This window comes from Simochromis diagramma, unplaced genomic scaffold (genome assembly GCF_900408965.1).
Source record: "Simochromis diagramma unplaced genomic scaffold, fSimDia1.1 OVJJ01000216.1, whole genome shotgun sequence".
In the NCBI taxonomy this organism is placed as follows: domain Eukaryota; kingdom Metazoa; phylum Chordata; class Actinopteri; order Cichliformes; family Cichlidae; genus Simochromis; species Simochromis diagramma.
Genome location: NW_024386883.1, coordinates 7,193,941 through 7,218,944, shown reverse-complemented (window position 1 = coordinate 7,218,944; position 25,004 = coordinate 7,193,941). Strand labels below are relative to the sequence as shown.

At 39.4% G+C, this 25,004-nt stretch overlaps 5 protein-coding genes across 5 annotated transcripts; 4 read left to right on the top strand and 1 right to left on the bottom strand.

Annotated features, from left to right (window-relative positions):
• Positions 1 to 3,896: 3,896 nt before the first annotated feature.
• On the top strand, positions 3,897 to 5,176 carry LOC120733666 (claudin-4-like). Its single transcript, XM_040031974.1, has one exon. The coding sequence runs from the start codon at positions 4,181 to 4,183 to the stop codon at positions 4,826 to 4,828; it is 648 nt and encodes a 215-aa protein (XP_039887908.1). The 5' UTR covers positions 3,897 to 4,180; the 3' UTR covers positions 4,829 to 5,176.
• Positions 5,177 to 6,718: 1,542 nt separating this feature from the next.
• Positions 6,719 to 8,370, top strand: LOC120733661 (claudin-4). The gene has a single exon (XM_040031969.1). The coding sequence runs from the start codon at positions 7,316 to 7,318 to the stop codon at positions 7,952 to 7,954; it is 639 nt and encodes a 212-aa protein (XP_039887903.1). The 5' UTR covers positions 6,719 to 7,315; the 3' UTR covers positions 7,955 to 8,370.
• A 972-nt stretch (positions 8,371 to 9,342) lies between these two features.
• cldn29 (claudin 29) lies at positions 9,343 to 10,713 on the bottom strand. The gene is made up of 2 exons (XM_040031970.1): positions 10,617 to 10,713; positions 9,343 to 10,340 (listed from the first exon to the last, which is right to left on the bottom strand). The coding sequence occupies exon 2, from the start codon at positions 10,141 to 10,143 to the stop codon at positions 9,511 to 9,513; it is 633 nt and encodes a 210-aa protein (XP_039887904.1). The 5' UTR covers positions 10,144 to 10,340; positions 10,617 to 10,713; the 3' UTR covers positions 9,343 to 9,510.
• Positions 10,714 to 11,268: 555 nt separating this feature from the next.
• On the top strand, positions 11,269 to 12,083 carry LOC120733664 (claudin-like protein ZF-A89). The gene has a single exon (XM_040031971.1). The coding sequence runs from the start codon at positions 11,331 to 11,333 to the stop codon at positions 11,961 to 11,963; it is 633 nt and encodes a 210-aa protein (XP_039887905.1). The 5' UTR covers positions 11,269 to 11,330; the 3' UTR covers positions 11,964 to 12,083.
• A 1,118-nt stretch (positions 12,084 to 13,201) lies between these two features.
• Positions 13,202 to 15,101, top strand: LOC120733665 (claudin-4-like). Its single transcript, XM_040031972.1, has one exon. It carries the CDS (start codon positions 13,223 to 13,225, stop codon positions 13,787 to 13,789), a length of 567 nt encoding a protein of 188 aa, XP_039887906.1. The 5' UTR covers positions 13,202 to 13,222; the 3' UTR covers positions 13,790 to 15,101.
• The last annotated feature ends 9,903 nt before the right edge of the window (positions 15,102 to 25,004 follow it).

The window sequence follows — 25,004 nt, the reverse complement described above, 5'->3', positions numbered from 1 at the left end:
CGAATACAGAAAACATGAGAGGCACTTTTTCCTCTTTCACCTACAGTAACACTTAAACTGTTAGTCAGTTTTCAAATAATAGATAAAAACTTTATATTTAACATATTTAACTGAGTATTTATCTCTTTCCAGATTACAGATTGAACTGTCTGCAGCGCTACTTCATATAAAACATTAAAAAGCTTTTTTCATATTAAGATATTAATCACAAGCTCTCACTGAGATACAGTACTCTGCAAAAGTCTAATGCCATTTCTTCATCCACTCTTTTTGCTTCCAGATTTCTTTGAATGCTTTAAAATGGTCTTGATCAAAAGTTCTCTGGACTTTCCCAAGGTCTTTCTCAAGTTTTTCTTTGGACAGTGTTTGCTTTTTCACTCATTTTCAACAACAAAAACATTTCAGTAATGTTTTTTTGTTTTTGTTTGTAAAGCCACTTTATATCTACAAAGGAATCATTGAAGGATAAAAACAGGCCCCTAACTCAAATAAGAACCAACTTTACATCTAAAAGATTGGAAATTTGGCTTATTTTAGCATGAGGAAATTAGAAAATTGGACAAGTGGTTAACAAAAAAAAAGAAGTTACAGTATCTGAAAGTCATTTCTTCAATCATGAAAGCAGAAAAATGTCAGATTGTGATCCATCACGCAGTACTACTTGGAAAGCGTCTGATTGATAGCAGCTTCATTTTTAAGCACAACAGCGATTCCAAACACACTATTAGCCATTTTGGCCTCTCCAGAGCTTGAATGGGAAGAAAAGTCTGCCAACATTGAGAGGTTTGAATGTCCTTCATGAAGCCTGGGAAATTATTCTTGAAGACTAAAGAAATTAAAAGGAACTTTTCCCAAGAGAGTTCAGGCTGTGCTGAAGAATGAAGGTGGACATACTAAATATTGACTTTTAAGCTAGTTAGAACTGTACAAACACGGGTTTTTGCTTCATTTACTTTATTTTTACTGTTTGTATGTTTAGGCGATTTAAAAAAATTATTTTTTCAAATATACTGATTTTTCAAGTTTCCAGCAAACTGCCAATCCCATTTCATTTCAAGCAGTTCAGTGCACAGAGAGATGGTGATTTCCACAGGCAGCCTTTGTTGTCTGTTCTTCTGTTCTAGAAGCAGAACGTTGGTTACAAAGCCATAAATGCTTTAAAGGAGGGTGGAGCCTTGCATTTAATGGGTGCTTAGAGAGTTATGGTCACATAAGAAATGGAAATAAAGGATGTTTGAGCACAGGTGATAGCACACTTTCACAATCTTCCAGACATATATCTCTTAGTACATGTACTGCATCGCAAAAAAGGTTAAAGTTGATATTATTTTCTGTAAATGCAAAGTTTAAAATTAATAGGCTGCTTCTACTAACTGCAACCTCAGATTCTGGTTACGCAGAAAAAGAGTTCACATCACCAACTGCATACATGCGTGTGCACATGCCATACATGCACAAGCACAAAAATAGACACTGCTGTCACCTATTGGGCACAACGAGGAATAACAGATAAAAGGGGAAACATAGCAGACAAAACAGAGTTTATCATTCTCCTTTGATTTCAATGCTTTGATTTGCTGCAATAGCTGCAAAATCCAGACATGCCAAATATGTTGTACATCACCTCACTGACTACTCTTTGATGCCTTCATCCACTCACCCTAAATGAGCTTCATACACAACAAAAGCTCTTTTCTTGTAACCTTCAGCAAACAAAAAGCTCTTGTATGTTCACATTTACAATTGGCCTTCAGTCTGAGCTTCAGAACACTCACAGAGCTTCTCTCACCTCCAACCTCAGCCTGCAGTTTGCACGCCTTCTTAATATTTTTCCCACTTCATAAATCACATATTTACCGTATTTGAAAAATAAAGTTTGGACACTGTGTAAAATGTAAATAACAACAGACTGAAATGATTTGTAAATCTCATAAACCCCCAATAGAACATAAAAAACATATCAGTTGTTTAAGGAAATGCAATATTTTAGGAAATATATTTGCTGATTTTGAAGCAACATATCTCACTTTGTAGCATTGCCTCTTCTTTTAACAGCAGTGTGTAAACATCTGGAAATAAGGTAAGCACCTGCTGAACTTTTTGGGAGAGCACAGTGTTCCCATCTCTGTCTGATGTAGGACTAACAGTTCATTCATTCTGGGTCTTCTTTTCATTTCGTAATGCTCCACATATTTTTAACTGGTAAAAAGTCTGGACTGCAGGCAGGTCAGTTCAAAACTCTTCTACTATGAAGCCATTTTGCTGTAATAGATGCAATATGTGTTTTAGAATTGTCTTTGTTAAATATGCAAGGCCTTTTCTGAAAAAGATGCCACCTGAAAGCTACTATATCCAAAGGCACTGCCATACCTTCAGAGATGCTGGCTTTTACACTGAGAGCTGTTGACAAGCTGGATGACCCTCTTTTCCTTTTGACATGTTTCCCATGTTCTATAGAGAATAAAATAGGAGTTTGGGAGATTTGCAAATCACAGCATCTGTTTTATTGACATTTTAGACAGTGTCCAAACATGTTCAGAAATAAGATTGTATATTATTTTTTCTTTCTCCAGGAACAGTTTGAGAAAACAGAAGTGACAGGACAACAGGTGTGTCTTGTGAAGTGTTTATGGAAGCATAGGTTGATTAGATATCACACATCACACACAAGAATGTTATAGGATAATATGAGTTCGTCAGTATTGAGCTACTGGGAGAGGCAACAATCTCACAATCTGTAAAGCAAACAGAGTGGAAGAGTGACATCCGGAGCTGGTTCATCTCCTGTTTTCCTTCATGCTGACTGTAAGTGACACCCTACACTACGTGCACTTCTTTGAAAAAACCCCACACACCAGTAATTCATGAATTTGGTGAAGAGTAAGTGCTTGAAAGATTTACACTACTACGCTTACATGTTATTTCTGCTAATTTTTCATTCGAGGTCAAACACAAATGTAGAGCAAACAGTTAGGTGTACTTTGTTCTTTTCATTTCAATTTATGATTTAATTATTTTACTGTTCTTAATTTACTTAAATCTGAACCTTTGTATTTTACACTGGATGCAGTTATCTAATAAAATAGGTCAGGGATTCCCGAAGCGTGGGCTGGGGCCCCCTGGTGGGCTGCGAAGGTACTGCAGGTGCGCCATAGTAGTAAGAGAAATTCTGTTTAAATTTACTCTCAAGTATGTACAAGTAGATATTTATATAAATATATTATTTTATATAAAAAGCAAATTAAAACTGGTAATAGGAGGTGGGCAGTTTGTGATATTACTTGTTACTCCGACTTGCATATGACTGGATAGTACTGGTATTTTATAAAAAACTGTTTGTGTTATTTATGATTTCTTAAAAAACTAATTATAAGGAAATATATCACTCTCTCGTTGGGACTTTGGGAAAAGCAGATGAAGATAATTTCCTGTCAAAGATTATTAATACTCATATCAGATTAAAACTGATCATTATTGTTTTTAGGGACATAGTCAAAGCCTAATCAAGCAAATGATTGTACTCTTAACTTCACTTTTAATATTAAAATCAATTAAAGTATTCGAATTAACTTTAAGTGAAAGAATAATATTCCCCTCAGTCCTGAGCTGTGTCCACCCCCCTCAACCTCTTGACATGCTGTAAAGTGAAAGATACAGTTCCTCCAGAGAGTCTTTTGCAAGGCCATTTATGTGCATTTACTTGAGAGAGAACTCCAGCGGGATGCCATCCATTATCAGCGCAGGTGTAACACAACAAAAACACTGAGCACATGACCATTTTTGGTTAGTCGGAAGTTTTGGTCAGAGGTGTTGTCATTTCAGACTGACTGAGTCACCAGACATTCAGGACATCACTCCACCCACCTGCTCACCGGCTCACCTGTTCAGGTGAAACTTTATATTTAGGGAATGGATCTGAAGAGCAGGTGCTGATGACGGTTTGCTGTTTCTCCATTGCCCCTCCTCCATCAGGCATTTGTACCTGCTCCACTCCTCACCCATTCAGCAGACTTGTCTGACCGGCAGAAAACTCGACTTCATCGCAAGGAAGAAACAAATATTCAACAGCCTGTATCACTCCACAGTGAGAACGTCGATACGCACTCAGAGCTTTATCAGCAACCTCTGAAAAGAGAAAGGACTTTAATTTGAAGCAGCTTGAAGAACAAATCTGACCAAAATGGTGTCTGCTGGCTTCCAAATGCTGGGTGCAGCCTTGGGGATCATTGGCTGGATTGGAGTCATCGTTGTGTGCGCTGTTCCCATGTGGAGGGTCACTGCTTTTATTGGCAGCAACATTGTCACCTCACAGGTCATCTGGGAAGGTATCTGGATGAGCTGTGTGGTCCAGAGCACAGGCCAGATGCAATGCAAGGTCTACGACTCCATGCTCGCCCTCACCGGAGACCTCCAGGGTGCTCGGGCCCTGACTATCATTTCCATTGTGGTAGGCGTCATGGCTATTCTGCTTGCTGTAGCTGGAGGAAGATGCACCAACTGTGTGGAGGATCAACAGCAAAAAGCTAAAGTGGCTGTCGCAGCTGGGGTTATGTTCATCATCGCTGCGGTCCTCTGCCTTGTCCCTGTCTGCTGGACAGCCAACACTATTATCCAGGAGTTCTACAGCCCTCTTGTGAACGCGGCCCAGAAGAGAGAGATGGGTGCCTCGCTGTATATCGGATGGGGTGCTTCTGCTTTGATGCTTATCGGAGGAGGATTACTCTGTGCCAGCTGCCCCAAAAAAGAAAAAGAACCCTACAATGCAAGGTACACAGCTGCCACTAGGTCTGATGCCTCAGCACCAATATCTGGGAAAGGCTACGTCTGAAATATTTACTGGGACAGATGCACCAGAGTTTATGGGTTGTGTGTGTTGGTAATTCAGGTTACTTGATGAAACGTGACTCCTCATGAGAGTGTTGGAGTGTTTTGAGATGATGTTAACACCAAGAAAGGAACCACACCCAAGTCTACATAGTCTACAGTGTGTGTTTGTGTCAAAAGTACTATGTTGTGTAAGTGCTAACAAGTCTAGTATATCCATATGCTTATGTATCTTTTTAAAATGTTCACTTTTGCTCCTGTGCTTGTAGATTGTTTTTCAGAACTATGTATACAAAATTCTCAATGCACCACTTCTACTGTAAATAAATATTTTTACTGTTTACAAATCTGAGAATATGTGTTACTGTTTTTTTGTTTCCACTCAATGTTTGTGTTCAACAGGATTCATTCAGTGGTCACCCACAATCACATTTAAAGGAAATTCTAACATTAAAAACAGTGTATTTACAGTATCCATACTCTTTTTATTGTGCGTTTGACACATTTTTAATGTATATTAATTGTAACATACATGTTCATTATGTAACACGGCATAATCAAAACAAGGATGCTTAAAAAACAAACGTCACAGTATGTGAGAAGCAACCATTCTCCGACTTTCTGGTTGAACAAGTTTGGTTGTGGCAAGAATAATACTGGCTGGAAACCGGCCTGTCTGGTTAAACTGTGAACCTACAACAAAGGTATTTGGACTTTGAATGTAGTCACAGAACCAAGTTTTATTTGTTAGGGGAGTAAATATTTAAAAAGAAACAAAGTCTTGTAGTAAGCAAACATTTCTGGAGTGTAAAACAATCCACGGTTCTTATATAGCGCTTTTCTACTCTATCTGAGCACTCAAAGCACTTTACACAACTAATTCATTCAGCCAATCACATTTTGTAAGTGTTTACTACATAACATTCATAGGCATTCACACTCTGATGGATGTATCTTGCCCAAGGATATTTGGCATGCAGACTAGAGGAGCCTGGGACTGAACCACCAGCCATCTGGTTAGTAGCTGACCTGCTCTACCACCTGAGCTACAGTCAGCTCTTAATTTATGTCTGTGAAGGTCTGTGAAGGTTTTCAGTCATCCAGGTCATCGTAGTCTAAGGAGCTTGGAAAGAAAAGCGTCTGGAGTTGCTTGAAGACATAGAAGAGCCACCTCCACAGGACAAGACTCGGCGGTCCATCTGCATCTAAAGGACAAAGGTCACTCCTTAGATGATGCCAATGTTCACATTCTGGACAGAGAAAACAGATGGTTTGAAAGAGGAGTGAAAGAAGCCATCATTGTTCACTGTGAGCGACCATCTTTGAACAGAGGCGGTGGTTTTCGACACCAACTGTCTGCCATCTATAATCCAGTTTTGAGATCCCTTCCCAGACGCCTTAACGCCCACTCACATCCTGGGCCATCTGACCACAGGAAATCACATGAAAGGGTGGGGCCAGGTTTCACAATTAGCTCACCTGAAACCTTGGCTGATTGTTTCAAGGTGATTCAAAGTGCTTTACAGAGACATTAGAAACAAAAACAAATAAAAAGCATGATTTAAAATTGATTAAAACAAGCAAACAAACAAACAAACTAATTAACAAACAAACAAACAAACAAAACAGTATATAAAATCAAAACAGATAAAATCAGAACAGTAGATAAAATCAGTAGTTAAATGTAAGTTTTGAAATTTAAGCTTAAAAGTGTGGATTTGGTGCTTTATTCAAATGCAGCTGAGAATAGGTGAGTCTTCAACCTGGATTTAAATAAACTGAGTGTTTCAGCTGATCTGAGGCTTTCTGGGAGTTTGTTCCAGATATAAGGAGCATAAAAGTTGAATGCAGCTTCTCCGTGTCTGGTTCTGACTCTGGGAACTGATAAAAGACCGGATCCAGATGACCTGAAGGATCTGGAAGGTTCATACTGGGTCAGGAGGTAGAGGATCATCAGGGGCTCCATTGTCCCTCTTTGGGGGGACACACCCACAGGGCCACCATTTGACCCCAGAACTGAAGAAGCTTCTCGTACGAGTTTGTTTTTGCTCAGAGACTGACCTTACCTTTGTGTGCATGCACGTTTGTAGGTGTGTATGTGTATGTGTGAGAGAGAGAGTGTGCGTGTTTGTGTGAGGACACCTGAGGATCTGATAGCACTGTTGTTCCCACTGTTGAAGTCTTGAACGACTGAATAAAGCTTGTTTGTGTGAGGACAATGAAGGAAGCTAGAGAATAAGGTCTGTGGATATCAGGTCTCCAGTTTCCCCCTTTGTCTGAGGACACAGAAACTCCACCCTGAAACACAGCAGCAAGCATCTATCTTCTCACAGCTAGGCACAGGAACATTAGACCACAGCAAATCCATCATCAGGCAGGTGTATCTGCAGCACATACAAGACTGGAGTGTGGTTAAATTTTCTGTGGTGCCAACTTTTTCTTTTTCTTATTTCTTGAATTTTGCGTAGAAATCTGTTACAGCAGCATTTTCATGGCTTCTCAGGGCCTCCAGATCTTGGGTGTTTTACTGGCCTTCTTTGGTTGGCTGGGCGCCATTATCACCTGCGGTTTGCCCATGTGGAGAGTCACCGCTTTCGTGGGGGCGAATATCGTCACAGCCCAGGTGATCTGGGAAGGCTTGTGGATGAGCTGTGTGGTCCAGAGCACGGGGCAAATGCAGTGTAAGATGTACGACTCCATGCTGGCTCTGCCTCAGGACCTGCAGACTGCCAGGGCCATGGTGATCATCTCTGTGATTGTTGGGATATTCGGCATCCTCATGGCTGTGATCGGAGGAAAATGCACCAACTGCATGGAGGATGACGTGGCCAAAGCTAAAACCTGCATCGTGGCTGGAGTGATATTCATAATAACCGCCTTGCTGATCTTGATTCCTGTATCGTGGTCAGCTCATGCAGTAATCAGCGACTTTTATAACCCCCTATTGGTTGAGGCTCAAAGAAGGGAGCTTGGATCTTCACTTTACATAGGCTGGTGCTCTGCTGCGGTGCTGCTGATGGGAGGTGGTCTTCTCTGCAGCAGCTGTCCCCCAAAAGTTGGTGGCAGACCCTACATACCTGCCAAATTCACACCTGTAAGAAGCATATCTTCAAATGTTGACTATGTGTGAGTGTCTCAGCTACAATGCTAATAAAAAGGCACAGCAGTGTACTCGAACAATTCTGAAGGCTGAAGGCAGTAAAAAAAAACAGATCACATTTTACTACATTTAATAGGTTTCATACATGTCTTGATCATATCTTGATTCTTTTTTTTAAAGTATATTTTAGGTTACTGAATGAATGTCAATGCTATTTTTAGATGAAATGTGTATTTTTCACAAATAAATGTTTTGCATGAATACCACCAAGTTTGTCATATATATCTTGTAAGTTGCATGTGAAGAGAAATGGACTTGATTGTATGCAGAATTTTTTAAAGCTCCCACTAATAATGGATAATGAGCCTTCAATTGCCAGGGAATTTGAACCTTTTGAAGTGGGAGTGTTTATCTGAACCTTATTGAACCTTGTGACAAATGAAAAATGAAACCCAACTTGCATATAATGTCTAAGTTGTATTGTTCACAGTTTAGCTCAAAAACATGAGTGACTTAGGGTTTGAAAAAAAAAAGATCCCACTGATGACGTCGAGGTCTGTAAAACTTGTGCATCAAATGTGACACACTTGGTGTTACAGGGTTTAAATACCAAAAAGACAAAGCTTTGTTCATGCAGCTCCTCCTCCTTTCCTGGAACTCAGAGTACAGACACATTGTAACCCAAACTAGAACTATAAGCTACTTCTTAGTAACCTGTAATGACAAAGCATTCAAGAATTCAAGGGAGTAGACTCCTAGGAAGTTGGCGTGTAGTAAAGACAGGAATTTACAGTTTCTGTCTTCAGTAAAATGGACAGTCTGTTGTTCAGATTCGTGTTACTAAGGGAACCCCTTTTCACCTCTAAAGAATGGATATTTACACTTTGCCCAGTAAGAGGACATCTGCCAAGTCTTGGAAAGACGATATATCTGAACCACCTGAATGGGTTTTTTTTTTTTTTTTTTTCCCTGATTCTCAGTTGAAACCAGTGAGGACAACACAAACACATCACTGTGATTTATAAACACTGTTCCTGGACCAGTTTTGGCCTCTTGGGAGATAGCAAGAGGATAAAGTAAAAGTAGCAGTACCATCAAATTTAAAAACAGCCCCCCCAAAAAAAAAAAAGTTTGGCAAAGTGGTGTATACATTCAAAAGTAAAAGCAATGCAGAATTTATCTTAACTTTAATATTTTTGGGAAATTAAGTATTATCACGAGTTGTGTTTGAAAACCAAGTCTGAATTGTAAAAACAACTACCAGAGGGGTCGATCTGCTGATGGTGGTGGGGAATCAGATCCCAAAACATCTTAGTGAATTAAGCAGAATAAATACAATTAAAAAATTACATGTGGCAATAAACAGTTTATTGGTTAAAAATCACTTAAAGAACTTTAATATAGGAGTTAGAAAAAAAACCCAGCACACCAATCCTGCAGTAATCTAACATCACACACACTTTGACAGACAAAAGGCCATAGTGTTAGTCACACCTGCACTATGCATACACTGTGATAAGAAACAGGTTTGTACTCTTTGTGAAAGAGGTCATGCTCATCCACTTCTCATGTAATGCAATATAATCTTAGACAAATTCCTTCCCGGGTGTTGTTGATTTAGGTGCCGAGTACTTCGCACCACTGTAGCGGTTGTCTCCTGCTGGGCACTGACAACAGAGAAGTGAACCACCAATCAGTAGTAACCCTGCTGCACCCCAGCCCACGTACAAACAGGCACCCAGCTCTCTCCTCTGAGCATCTGGAACCATGGGGTTGTAAAAGTCCTTTATGATGGTATTAGCAGGCAGCGATACAGTCACAAGACACAGAGCCCCACTCAGGATGAAGAAAAAGCCTGCAGAGATAGCAACTCTGGCTTTTGCTATTTTGTCCCCAACACAGGTGGTGCATTTACCTCCAACCACAGAAAGCAGCAGGCCAAACAAAGAAAACAGGATGGAGATGACGATCATGGCTCGAGCTGCCTGCAGGTCTGGAGGCAGGGCCAAAAGGGAATCGTAGACCTTGCACTGCATCTGGCCGGTGCTTTGCACCACACAGCTCATCCAGAGTCCTTCCCAGATGGTTTGAGCCACCACAATGTTATTTCCAATGAAAGCAGATACCTTCCACAAGGGCAGCATGCAGATCAGTATGTTTCCAATCCACCCAAGCACAGCCAGCCCAACACCCAGAATCTGCAACCCTAAAGAAGCCATAACAGCTTTCCCCCCCCTTTTTTTTAGACGAGTCAGTTCTTTGCAGGGTTTCCAAATAAGAGTCCACTCTCAGCAGAAGTTTTATATGACCTACAAATCCCCCCAGAATACAGCCCTCCTCTGGGTGGGCTCTGGCTCCACTGCATCAATCACGCTCCATTTGATTTCAGAGGTTTTCTTGACAACAAAGAGGCCCACTTGTCCCCAAACAGAGCCCAGAGAAAGAAAAGAAGCTTTAACAGTGCAAATCAAGGGGGAATTCTTTTTAATTAATTTTAAATATATGGAATGATGCACAAACCGAACCACATCATGTTAGGTTTAATAAAAAAATTCAAATGTCTGAGCAGCAACTCTAAAGAAGGGTAAACATTTTTATTGCCTCTGGAGAAAGAAAGTAAGAAATCCCAAAATCATAAAAAAGTAGTAAGTTTGATTTGGTTAAAAATATCAAAACTATTAAAACCCATTACCTGATAAGATAGGCTCATTAAAAGAGAAACCAACCATACCAAGGAGGATCACAGGTTGAGAAACAACCAACGTGGTGCATGTCTAATTTAATACTGTTTGTTTCTTTTGTTTTTTTCCCCAAGCCAATGCCTCACACCTAATTACCACAGGTGGACTCACTCAGCTTGATTGCTGCACTGGTAAAAGAAAATGAAATCAGATGTAAAACCAAAAGCAATCATTATGATCTCATATTGTTACACGAGATACTAAAGTCAATATTAAAATGCAATCTTTAAAATCACTCTTCTTCTCATTGTTATGTTCTTGGCAAAACTGTTACTTTTGTCTGTGTGAATTCATAGCCTCACAAAAAAAAAAAAACACCCACAAAAAATAATGAAAAAGACATTAATTTAGGTGGAAGATTTTTATTCTAAACATTCTTTTCATTTCAGTTTTCACAGCACTTTTGCAAACATTCATCCATTTTCTTATTGGCTTATCATAAGAAAATGGGTTGGAGGGGATCTGGAGCATATGCCAGCTATCACTGGGCAGGAGATCAGTCCTAATGACCACAGGTGTTTTCACTTTGAACACTTCTGAATAACCAATCAGGAGAAACCACGAGCCTCCCATGTGGATATAAAAGCTGCAGTTGAGGGCTGGTGTCTTGTTGTGTTTCTAGTTGATTCTTCCTCACAGCTCTCTGTTGCACCAGAAGAGACAGTATGGCATCTGCAGGACTTCAGATCTTGGGCATCATTTTGGCAGTGATTGGCTTTTCTGGGGACATAATTACCTGTGCTTTGCCATTGTGGAAGGTGTCTGCTTTCATTGGAAACAACATCGTGACAGCACAAGTTTTCTGGGAGGGTCTCTGGATGAACTGTGTAATGCAGAGCACTGGCCAGATGCAGTGCAAGGTCTACGATTCCATGCTCGCTCTTCCTCAAGACCTGCAGGCAGCCCGTGCTCTGGTTGTGATCTCCATCTTGGTCACCCTAATGGGACTCCTACTTGCCATCGCAGGCGGAAAGTGCACCAACTGCATTGAAGAGGAGACTGCCAAGAGTAAGGTGGCCATTGCTGCGGGGGTGGTGTTCATTGTTGGTGGCATCCTGTGCCTCATCCCTGTATCCTGGTCTGCTAATGAGGTCATCAGGAACTTCTACAACCCAATCATGTCTGACGGACAGAGGAGAGAGCTTGGAGCATCGCTGTTCATTGGCTGGGCTTCATCTGGACTCCTGATCATTGGAGGTGCACTCCTTTGTTGTCAGTGCAAGCAGCCTAAAGATGGTGGATACTCTGTCAAATACTCTGCTCCACGCTCTGCAACAGGTGGTGGAGCATATGTTTAAATGTCTGCAAGAGGTTGGAACGGCTGTAGACTGTCACCCTCAAGAGAAATGGACTACGCTGTTTTTATGGACTAAATATTTAGGTGTTTTTACTTTAGATTTAATAAAACTTTTCACTAACTTGACTATGGTTGTGTTTTTCTTCCCCCCCCCTTTTTTTATTTTTATTTTTTTTAATATTATAAATTTAAACTTTGCTCTAGTGGAGGGTTTCAATGAGTAAAAGCTAAAAGGCTGCTTTTGTAGACCGTACTTTCTAGCAAACATGGTAGACTTTACACTCCAGCTCACAACTAAAACGCAAACTCTAGGAATCTAGAGAAGGCAGCTAACTGCATGCAAATTGTCTTGCAGAATTTAAACTAAAAGGCAACAAATGCCAAACCAGAATCAGCAAAAATGCGCTATAAGCTCATGAGGTGCACTATATTGTATTTGAAGGGGGGGCAGTAGTACAAAATAAGCTAAAAATCTATCTGGCCCGTCTGACATACAACTGGTATGCTTGATGCTGGAGTGTTTGGTCTGCTTTTAATTGCTGGTTGCTAGGTAACATGTCATGTAATGAAGGCTTTGTGGCTATAGGTTCGAATATTGTGCTTTGGGACTTTATGTGATTGGTGCATAAAGTCCCAAATTGACAATTTTACCTTATGTGGTTACTAGGTGACATCCCATCTGATATAGATTTAAAAAAAAAATCTTCAGGGGCCTGTGATGTATCTGTCTGCCAGTTTTGCTTGCTGACTTGATTTTGTAAAAAGAGGTCATGAGCTAACATAGGCTTTGTTTATTTAGTAAGATTAAAACATTTAAGTGCCAAGAAATATTCATAAAAATGCATCAGTAATTTGATACTGGTCTAGTTTTTCATGCATTCTGGTAATATGTGAAAGGACTTTAAAATACAAGAAGTATACCTCATGAACTCTGCTCATTTAAACCAGCAATATAGAGACTGCAATCTGTTTATCCTTTGTAATGACAAAGCAAGTTTTTATACACGATTGCTTCTGTTAATGGCCTTCTACTAGTTTTTCAGGTCAAGCAGGAATCAAGACAAACAGGAAACTTGCCACAGAACACAGAGTCCCCTCCCTCTTGCCTTTCTCATACCTGAGGAGCAAAACAAAGCAAAACCCAACCAGCAGCATTTACAGACAACTGGAAGTAAAAATGATCTTAAACTCAACTGGAGGTTGATTCTGATGGTTTTTTTGTTTTTTTTACTTTAAATATATACTTTATTTTCTGAAAACATGAAGACTCAGATCGTTGGTGTGTGTTTGGCAATCCTCGGTTTTCTTGGCACCATCCTCATCTGTGCACTGCCCATGTGGAAGGTGTCGGCATTTATACAGTCAAACATCATCACTGCTCAGGTGTTTTGGGAAGGCTTATGGATGAACTGTGTGTTCCAGAGCACGGGTCAGTCACAATGCAAAAACTATGACTCTGTTTTGGCTTTACCACAAGAGCTGCAAGCCTCCAGGGCTCTAATCTGCGTGTCTATTGCTGTCAGCGTGGTGGCCATCGGGCTCACAGTGGTTGGAGCTCGATGCACTTCTTTCTTTGATTATGACCAACTGACCAAATCCAATGCCGGCATTGCAGGAGGTGTGGTGTTTATCATAGCAGGGATCGTGTGTATTATTCCTGTCACCTGGTCGGCTTACAGCATCATCACAGGGTTTTATAATCCTGTGGCCACAACAGGAAGTCAAGGAGAGCTGGGAGCTTCTATATATTTGGGATGGGTATCTGGAGCACTCCTCGTCATTGGAGGAATTACTTTGTGCACCACCTACAGATGCTGTAGAGGATGAGAGAACATGCTGTAGAACATCCAATACATGCTGCAGTTAACAGTTCACAAGACAATGTGTGCACTCTCAAAGACTTTTTTTGTTTTGGGCTTTGAACTTCGATTTTCATCATTTTTGTCAACCTGTAATTGCACAATATTGAAATTTTACAACAAATCATAATGAAATGTGACACATTAATATAGTAAATTGCATGTATAATTATGTATTTTAATATTTTTAAAGAGCTACAAGGAAAATGAAGTCTGTTTGAGCTGCTCTTGGATTGTATGTATGTTGCATATGATAATACAAAATGTTTACTGAAAAAATGTCCGATATGCTGTGTAGAGCACATGTTTTAAAAATTTTTAATGAATAGTATTTGTTTAAGGCTCATAATCTTTTGCAATATTTGTATTACTGCATGTGTGAAAAAGTCTTTTTATACTTTTATACTTTCAGTGAATTTCAGTGATAGTTTTAGTGGAAGTTAGACAAAATGAAGTAAACCAGTCAGCTACAGAAAAATAAGCTATTACCGTTTATTAAAAAATTAGGTAAAAATAGGTATGAATTCAGTGGTAGACTTTGTAACATTTTTAAACTATGTGTTCTCCATTGTTTGTGCATGTTGTACTCTGTAAATGAAGAAAAAAAAAACCCTTTGTGTATTTGTATCTTAACAAAAATAAAAGATTCACTGTATATTTGTACTTTGGATGACAGTTTATTTATTTTTTGTCTTTTTATTTCTATTTTGTAAAACTGCTAATTGCACTTAGGACTGTTCGATATGACGATATATATCGGATAATGATATGAAAACATCTATAGTTTAATATTATACGCTATCATTTGTTTCGTGGTGTCGCAAAATAAACTGTTTACGGCAATATTTTTGTTTTTGATGGTCCCTGTAGTGGCTACATTAACTTCTTAAAGCTCTCTTTTTTTCTTATATTTAAAATAACCAAACTACAGACGGATAAGTGACTGTTTTTATTCATTGGTTTGTTAGCAACAACAATGGTAAACCCAACCCGCCATCCGCTTATTTATTTTCCACATGAACCTTTCACAATAAAGCTGAAGATCCTGTTGAGATTTTTCAAAATAAACTGAAATGATGACAAAATGCATTATTCTCAAACATCAAATTTCAGAATATGAAGATGAAACATTCACCGTACCAATTCTTCTTTTATGTTGCTCTATGTAATAGATATACTGGTGCAGTTTTGTTGTTGAAACTAGAATGTATCCCATGATGTTCTTAAAGCTAGTTGGCCTGAAACTTGGAAAATATTGACGATATGAATATGAATAAAACGTTTTTGCTTTGGCTTCAGTTAAACATACTGTAATAAGTTGTCTGATCTGATTTTTATTTCCAAAGACCCCCTGCTTGATGGTTAGCCAGTTAAATTGCAATAGTAAAAGGTCTCATTTTGTGTAACACCTTATAAAAAAAAATTGGGATTGAGTTGGGCTTCTGTTTCTTGTCTGTGGACTCTGCGGCACATAAAGGGGCTGGGAAGCCAACCTAGCAATGAGTGGTCAACCTAACCAGACCAAATACTACACAACACCAAATCCACATTTTAAGATCTGGTATGTTTTCTGTTCACTACATAGAGCAGATATTCACTGAATACATATCGAGAAATTCTATATGTAAGAGGTTGACTTTGCATTGCATCTCGCTCATACAAATTGTACCCTACAACGCTACTCAACCCCTCCTACCTGTCACCATCACAAAGCATTACTGATGTTTCAAAGAGGAGGGATGGCAGGAAGTGGTCAGTGTGAGATTTTTTTTAATTTAGGAAAGAAGGAGAAATCAAGAGCTTACTCAAAGAGAATCGCTGGGTTTCTGTCAATTGGCTTGGTGCTCTGAGGGCAGTCCATACCCTCCACCAATGGAACCTCTCCTAGCTGTTCTACTCCAAAAGGTGGAGTATATTATGTGACATGCATGAACTTGACAACTTTGCAGTCACAACACTTGATCCCACAAAAGATTTCTCACATGTTTTGCATGTGGCAGTTCACATGCAAAACACTCTGAAAACATCCAAAAGCCACAGCACCAGCCCCCCACTTCAGCCTGCCGCCAGTCCTGCTGACCCATTTAAAAAATATAGCTCTGAAGCAATGAACCACATGAAGCAAGTCTTAATCATCCACTGCAACTCCAAACAAAGAAAAAGAAATTCAACAGACTCTCATCTCCTTTAATTTCAAGTAGAGAGAAAGATGTTTTCTTAAACTGTTATACAACAGACAAGGAGCTCAATAATGATATGAATACATCCTTTGAAAAGAGGCAGCTTCTGAGCTGTTTTGAATGTACGCATAAAACAAATATTCAAACACCTCTGGGCTACACAGTCAGGTTTTCAGGCTTTTACACTCATAGAAAGGGTTGATATTGAGCATTGAGCCTCTGAGATACTTTCATGTAGAAAGTGCAATTAGGGATGTGCGACATGACCAAAATCTCATCTCATATGAGACATTTATCGTCCTGACATTTTCTGTAAATTGTGTGAATCTCGGGCAACTCGACTTGCGTGAAGTGTTTCAGCTGGGTGTCATTTACCTGGAGTGTTTTGAGCCGCCATTTTCTTTGTGAGTATAACACGGTTTGCCTTCTGTTTGGAGCTACCTGGTTCTGCCTCATCTTCACTGGCCATGCCGGTATTCTCTGTGCCTGCATCCACGTGGTAACTGTAAGCGCCATTTATAGTTACTTCATGTTTTTATTTGAAGAATTGGTACGGTGAATGTTTCATCTTTGATTTTTTTAATAATTTACTGAAGAAAACATTAAAAAGTGCACATTGGGTAATCTTTCAAGATGTAGAATATGAAAAGTCTCATTTTTTGCTTACATTTTGATGCAAGCTTCTCCTTCTAGCCACGATTCCTTTTATTTTAAAAGAATTTTAATATAGTCATTTGTTAACACTTGCCATTGTATCTTATGGGTGTGAAATGTGGAAAAACTAATGGTGTTTACATGTTGTCGTATTAATGAAGCAACGTTAGTTTCTTTAGTTTTCCAAAATCTTGTGGTATGGATTGAAAAGTTTCTCAGGATCAAATTTATCACTCTACCCCTGATGTATTCTGCATGTACACAATATTTACATGCACCACCCACAGATGCTAAACAAGAAGAGAAATCAGTACTGGAACAGACAGTGTTATCCACCAAATACAAAACAGTGCTGTAGTTGTCAGAGTACAATAATGTGTTCACTGATAGAATCCAGTTGTTTCAGACATTGATTGAAGCTCTACGTTAATTATGTATTATTATCTTGAACTTCACATCATATGAAAAATGCGGCAAATAGAGCTGTAAAGTAAATGGCTTTAGCATCTAGACCACAAATCATCAGTTCTGCAATAATATTGTCATGATGCAAGTGTATCTGGTATTATTCTGCTTGAATCCTGTGGTTTACTGTGTCCGTCCATGTGGGTGGAGCTCTGGGTGCTCACCTGTTTCTATCACCTGTAATCCATCAACAGCACTCAGCAGCTGACTCATAAGGCCAGCGCCGTCCTGTCAGTTTGTCAATGACCTCACAGCCTCCTTGTGGCTTGCGGGAGTGTTTTGTTGTTCCTTGCTTTGCATGTACCCTCATTTTCTTTGGTTGCTAGTTTTCCTGCCTCTGATTAACCTCACCTACGTTTAATCTCATAAACAGTGGCTGCACCTGGTAAGAATCTACAAACCTGCTTGCAAACCCCTTCTTGGAAATGCCACTACTCACGGGACTCGCCTTTTGTCACTCCTGGATTCTCGGAATCACCAGGTTGTTACTAGTTACTTCTTGAAAAAAGTAACTGAGTTAGTAACCTAGTTACAAGATTCTAAAAGTAATTAATTACTTGAAAAGTAACTATTGCGTTACTTTAAGAAAAATGTTTAACCCTCTGGGGTCCAGGATATAAATCACCATTTTTGAGTACTTTTGATTTGATCTCTACATATTCACTGTAAAAACTATTTACTTTGCCTTGTTTGGTATCATTCTTTTCAGCACAACCTCACGTGTCTGAATTTACAGTTATGTTTTAATTTTGACATACTGTATTAACAAAATGTATGTTTTTTTTTGTCTGAATTTACATCAAATCTGAGTAGAAAAATCTATATTTCTTTACTGTAACAACCACAAACATGTTTATTGAATCATATTTCATAATTTTAAATGCAAATATAAATTGTCAATTTTAAGATTGTATGCATAAGTTTTGCAAACAACGTTATTTGCAGCCATTTACTTTTTGCCTCTTTTGTTAAAAAAACAAAAAAAATTCCAAACTGTTTACAGAACAATCAGGTGTTCTGCATTCAATAAGATGCCACACAAATTATTTGATGACATCAGTCATCTGCAACACAGCTCTGCACCTAACCACCTCTGCTTCAGTGCCTCGACGTCTGAGACCCTTGCTACATCCCCTCATTGTCTTTTGTACGTATTTCCTGTGCACAATAAAACCTGGTTAAATATGAACTTGTTTTGTCCATTTAGTCTGCTTCAGACTTTTGATAAATATTTTTCTACAATGGTTTTTATTTACTAATGTGTTTTGGCAGTCATTGTCTAATTTAACTACACATGTTGTCCAAATGTGTGCTCCTGTTGTCATGTATAGAGAAAAAATAATAATAACACAATTTCTTTGAAAGTGCCTTTGAGAACACTCAAGGACACTGTACACAGCAGAATAATTAAAAGCAAGCAGTTTAATCAATCATAAAAGCATAAGACATGAAACAAATTTAAAATGGCAGAGTGGAAAGGTTCTGTTGGATAACCATTGTATTATAACAAGCCAAAAAATATACATTATATTTCTGCTTTTTAATGCATTTTTGTCTTACATGAAATTTATTTCAAATGTTTTTCATTTAGCAAACTGAGAGGAAAATAGCAGTTTGTCTCTGAAGCTCAGCACTCAACATAAACAATTTACATTTACAGACAGGTTTAAAGCAACCCCATCCCGGGACAACTTTTAAAATATCTTGAGCTCGTTGTCTTAACCTTTAAAGCTAAAGCCAGCAGCTTTCTCTCTACTTACACAGCACAGTCAGCTTGCTTCTTTTGGTACAGTGGCTGTACTGTATTAGCAGATTATTATTGCATGAAATGAGAAACACACTAAGGATTGATATTTACAAATTTTGATGTAAGCTGGATTGAAGTGCCTGCCTGATGCTGGGACATCTGGGATATATATATATATTTTTTAACTAAAGCGGGCCTTTTTCTAAATAAATGTAACAGCTCATCACACCTCTACTAAAAAACAAAGATTAATGCTTATTGCCACTCCAATTATGAAAACACAGTCAATTGAAATACCTCAACATAAGGCACAATATAATATGTAATAATATAACTAAAAAATTAACAACTAAAAAAAGCTTGAAAAGATGACAAATAAATAGCACACAACAACATGAAGCACAATGCAAAATACATTAAAAACAGTGCAGTGCAACAAGGTGTAGTCATGTGAGAGTTCACTCTAAGTTAGTGGGTCTATATCTTAAAGAAATAGTCAAACAGAGAAAGAACAAAGAATAAAATCAGCATCTAAGCAAGGAACCTTTTCACATAATCCATCAAACTGATTAATATAACAATGGACATAAAAGGGAGACTGTTATTTATGTATTACCACTCAGTAAATCTAAACAAGTTCACCATTGTAACCAAGCTTTAATTTTATTCCCACTGTACGTCACCATGTTTTCCTTCACTACTGTTAGCTGCACATTTTTCTCCCTGTGTCTGTGTGGGTTCTCTCCAGGTACTCCAGCTGTCTCCACCCCCCCCATTTAGTTTTAATGTCCTTGCATTTAAAAATTATTATGAGTCACTAAATTTTCAACCAGTTTACAGGTACTTTAGTGTGAACATAATCCCCCTATGGGTGTGGTTACTTTTATGGGTAATCTACAAATGTTGACTACAAACTTTTCTAAACACAGTCAGTTTATTTCGACATGAGTTACCCAATCTGCCATCTTGCAACCCTGTTCAATTTATTGCATGGTTGCAAACTAAGAGGTAATATTCAATATTCAGCTGTGGGTAAAGTACTAACTGGGCAGGCACAGCTTGTTAGAATCAGAAAAAACAATTAATTTAGGTCACAAATTTACGGCACATGTAAGCATCCAGTGGCAGTTTTACAGTGGAAGTCATGATAATCTGATGTAGAACTGTAAGCAGTGCAACAATATTTTGATGTTATGTTCTGTAGCATTCTTGTCTTAACCTGTATTAGGCTTACATCTTTTCAAGGGATAAAGGTATTAGCTGATTTCAGTGAAGTATTTGTGAAGGTCCACTACTAAAAACAATCATGTGTTACATTCCAGGTCATACGGTTGAAACCGTGTGTGCTGTCAATGTCAATGCCTGAAATTATAACCATTTAATTTGTTTAATATTTCATTGTTTTCACTTGATTAATATTGTAAATACATTAATCAGAGCAAGAGCAAACAGCAGTGCGATACTATTAAATAAACTCAAGAGATCAAAATGGAAAATTAACTGCTATTATGCCTGAGACCCATCCGAGGCTCGATTATGATCCATCCGAGTCTCGATTATTTTCAGGATAGGTTGAAAAGTCACTGTCATCATACCTCGGTTCTCTCTTTGAACACCATTGTGCAGGCTATGAAACACATAAGCCACAGTTAGTTGAAAGAGATGAAAAGGGTTTTATTGCCACTGGTATTGTTTGACTCCTTTTCATTGGAACAAAATTCACAGAGCAGATTAGGTGGCTTGGTGATCCATATAGTTTTTCCACCTCTTCATCTATCATTTCAAATATAAAGCAACACAGCTAATAGTTACCTGATCCAGTCTTAACTTTGCAAATTAAGAGAAATGGAGATTGGGAGAAATAAGGCCTCCCTTTGTCAACACGATTAGTACTTCTGCCATGACATTTTTGACCAACTGAAAGCTTTTAAAAGAGCTTGATGCTAAAGAATGAAAATAGTCATGCCTTGAATTAACAAAAGCATGAACTAGTTTCTAGCATTGCTCAGTAATCAGGTGAAAGAAATCAGTGCTACATATTTGTTTTAACATGTGGACTGGAGGACGTATCCTGGTCAAAAATGACTTCAAGATCACAGTGTAATAAAAGGCGATAACTAATATTCATCCGCATATAAAACACAGAAAGCTACATGAGGGTCATCCTTCCACATAAGACAGGGAGTTCTTTTCAGTTACACTTTATTTATTATTCAAAACAACAGCTGCATCAAGATTATTTAAATTGTGGATTTGAAGACATTCAATACAACCATTAAAATGAAAATAAGCACCAGGAACAAACTCACACAGCACAAAACACAGGAGACAGAAAAAAGGAACAAAAAGGCAGACGTCAATATTTAATAACATAAAGGAAACAAAAAGAAATAAGCATAACCACAGAAACACAGGTAAAACAGACACCATGGCAAATATTTAAACAATTATTTAAACACTAAACATTAGAAGAGCAAGAGGCATCACAGACTTTGTGAATGCAACACAAATAGGGTTTCACATAAAAGAGTAAGGCTTCACCTAAAGCAGTCATCCGAGATCCAACATGCTCATTACAGGTCATAGGCTCCCACCTAGTGGCATCAACTGAATATCACATTCATATTCTGCTGGTGCAGCAAATAACACTGATTAACAAATAATCAACTGAACACAAAATATATCTTAATATTATTCAAGAGCCATTTTGAATTCCTAAAGAAGTCATCAAAAAGTAAACAGCTTGAATTTGTCTTTTCCCTGCTCCAAAATAAAAACACTCAAAGTACAGTAATTCATGGTAAATTTTGTTTTTGTTTGTGTTTTTAACAGCACTTTTCTACTCTATCTGAGCACCCTTTGCTATGCTTAAGTGCTTTCTAGCTATGATTCAAACTCTGAGGGATGGGTCAGCGATCAATTTGGGGCTAGTGTCTTGCTCAAGGATATCTGGAGCTGCTAGTGACTGAACCACCAACCTTCCAGTTAGTAGATAACCTGGTGCCACCTGAGCTACAGCCATGTGGTAGAGCTATTCTTTTGCTACTGTGTATCACATTAACTAACTGCTCCTTCAGTTGATTTTGAGCTTCTAGGAGCTGTTGCTGGAGCATTTCTGTCTGTTCTTGTTGATTCTTGCACTGGACCTCAAATTCAACCTCCTTAGAAGATTTCAGGCTTACAAAGTCTGTGTGTGAAGCCTCTGTGGTTTGAGTGGCAGACTCCGCTCTGTTGCAGGGTGGCTGATTTGTTGCTGCAGGGAAAGGATCACATCATCCAGTTTGGTAATATAAAGCAACCTTGTTAGCAACTTCCAGTTTCCAAAAAAAGCTGGTTCTGATGATAGTGGGAAGCTTGCAGTTGCTGTCTGAGAGCAGAAATCTTGTCCCATGGATTATACTGGCCTTTGCCCTTATGAAATCTAAATTTGAAATAGGGCTGATGTTGCCAAGTCCCTCCATTAGGCCTAGGGTTTTGTCCGCTGGGGTTATTCACATTTCCCTGTGTGTCCATATTCATGTCCTCCTTTGCTTCTGAAATAGTGAAGGATTCAGGGTTTCCTCTTACAGAAGTTGCTTAAGTGTTTTCTTGCATTTCTTAATTTTTAGGGCTTGTTCCTCAGCCATGCTGTTTTGCAAATCAAGAAGAGCCAGAGTATATGCCCGAGTAACTGCTCCTCAGGCACTTTTTCGTTTTTTTGCACTTTTTTTTCTTGGGTCTGGTGACCATTTTCATTTGTGCTTCTGCCATTGTAGATTCTTCAGCGTTTGCATCTGCGTTTCTCTGCGTCTGCGTTTCCCTGCGTCTGCCTTATCTTAGTTTTAACAACCAGGTTGTTTTTACACTAAAAGCACTAAACAGTAAAAGCTACTCTAACAGAATTGCAGTAAAAAATAAAACAAAAGCAAAACATACGTTTTAATAAACGGATGTTAAAATAAACCTAACCGAAGTAGAAGATGACTGTTTATGCTTTTTTTTTTTTTCTTTATTTTTCTGCTCATTCTGTTGGTTTTTGTCTTTTGCCCTTCTCCCCCGTCCCTCTTCTCAGCTGTTTCTCTTTCCCTCTTTCTTTCTCCCCTTCTTTCCCCCAGAAAATTAAAAAAAAGAAAAAGAAAAAAAAGAAGTTTCTGATGTTTCTCTGTGGGGTTTTTAATTCTTAATATTTTCTTCAATTGATAAATATGTTTTAGGCAGCAGGATTTACAAAGTGGTATATATGAAATAAAGAAATGAAATATTTTGCAGGAAAAAAAAAAAAGATGACTGTTTAGCGGGAAAGTATTAGACTATCAAGAGATTCTCACTCATAATAAATTCTTTCATAATGTAAACTAGGACAGCGGTCCCCAACCCCCGGACCGGTCCGTGAGAGTTGAGACTCGGGTGTGAAACTTATGGTTTTCAGGGTTTTTAGCGTTATTTTGTTATCGTTTTTTCCATTAACTCGGTTTTTCTGGTTGTGTTATGAATAAATCTTTTTTTCGGTACCGGTACTAGTTTTATTTTGTTGTATTTATCCGCGACACCTTTTTTTTTTCTTTTTTTCTTTTTTGTGTCCCGTTTGGATCTTTAGCCATCAGAATTGTTGTCTTAAGGCCAAGAAAGATGCCAAGCGGATTTATTTTACCAAGTGGATCATCATGGCCTTGCCATATTGGTCCATTTGATTGACCTTTATTATAATTATGAATTTATTTTATTTTCAGTTGCAACAAACGGGACAGACATGACTTGGGGATAAGACAGGGAGAAAGAATGAAAGAAAGAGAGGGAGAGAAAGAAAACCAAAGGGGAGAAGAGACGGTGAGAAGGGGGGGGGAAGAAAGAAAAAAAACAAAACAAACAAAAACAAAACACCTGGATCACCTGTATGGAGAAAACAAAACAGAAGAGAAAGCAAACAACAAAGAGCAACATAATAAAAAAAAAAAAAAAACGGCACCATCACAATAAACTAGCTAGCAGTAGATACTAAATAATAAACGATATTGTGCAGCACGCAAGATAGACAGCGCACAATGTGCTTTGAGGCAGCAGCCAAGAAAGCTGTAGTCCGCGTCTGTGAATACCCGTGTGTACACCTGTGTGCATACCTGTGTGGATCAGTATGCTTGCATTCCAAAGGTTTCTCCATGTAACGATCTGCTAGGGAGTGTGGGGAGCCACAGCCCCGTCCTCCAGGGTATGAAGCAGGTATGGAGGAGATCAAAACTCCAGACATCCAGAGGCCCCCAGAACACAAGAGACCAAGGAAAACCAACAGAGGGGCAGCCGCGCCACTGTCCCAGTAAGAGCTGAGGAGAGTCCCAGATGAGGGCTCACTCAGCAGCCGCGGAGCAGAAGCCAGGGGGAGTTGCAGTGACGTGCCCGTGAGCTCCGCCGGCAGCCAGCTGTGCCTGAGTGACCGAGCCCCAGGCCGAGAGGCCGGGGGCACCCCACCTCCGAAGTGGCCCGAGCGAGCCCCAGGCTCCAGGCCCCGATAAGCGGCCGCCAAGGAGTGAGCCGGTGTGTACCCGGACGCCCACCCCCAGACACAAAGAACCACCAACGCACCGACACCTGAGGGAGTCCGCCACTGGCAGGGGAAGTGGTGGTGGGTGGAGATAGGCCTCCAAACCTTGGAGGGCCTGAGATGTCCCCAGAGAGGTGGCGTCTGATACCCAACCTGACATATAGACACAGACATACAGGCACACACAGACACAAACATCCATTCCCACCCTCATGCTCTCATATACACTTACTCCACACTCAACCAACGTGGAGACAGACATAAAGAGACGCTGTACACACGATCACACTCCCCAAGCGTACTCTACGAACCGGGTCTAGGTACCCTTGCCCCTGGAGGGGGGAACTGCACCCAGACCCAGGTGGGTAAGCGCATAGTCCCTCCTGCTAGCCCTCAATGTCTACGTGTATTCAAAATTGAGAGGTGGGCAAACGACGCAGGGGGTGAGGTGTACAACCTGATGGTAATTTGGACTCCGTGTATCGTGCCCACCCCCAAGATCCTATATGTATGTGTAATGAGAGTGTGAGTAATGTGAATGTCTAAGTTGTGGGATAAAATTGAGGCAGAGGCAGCCAGAAGGGGACAGAGGGGGGGGTAGCCTCCTCTGCACCCTGGTGAC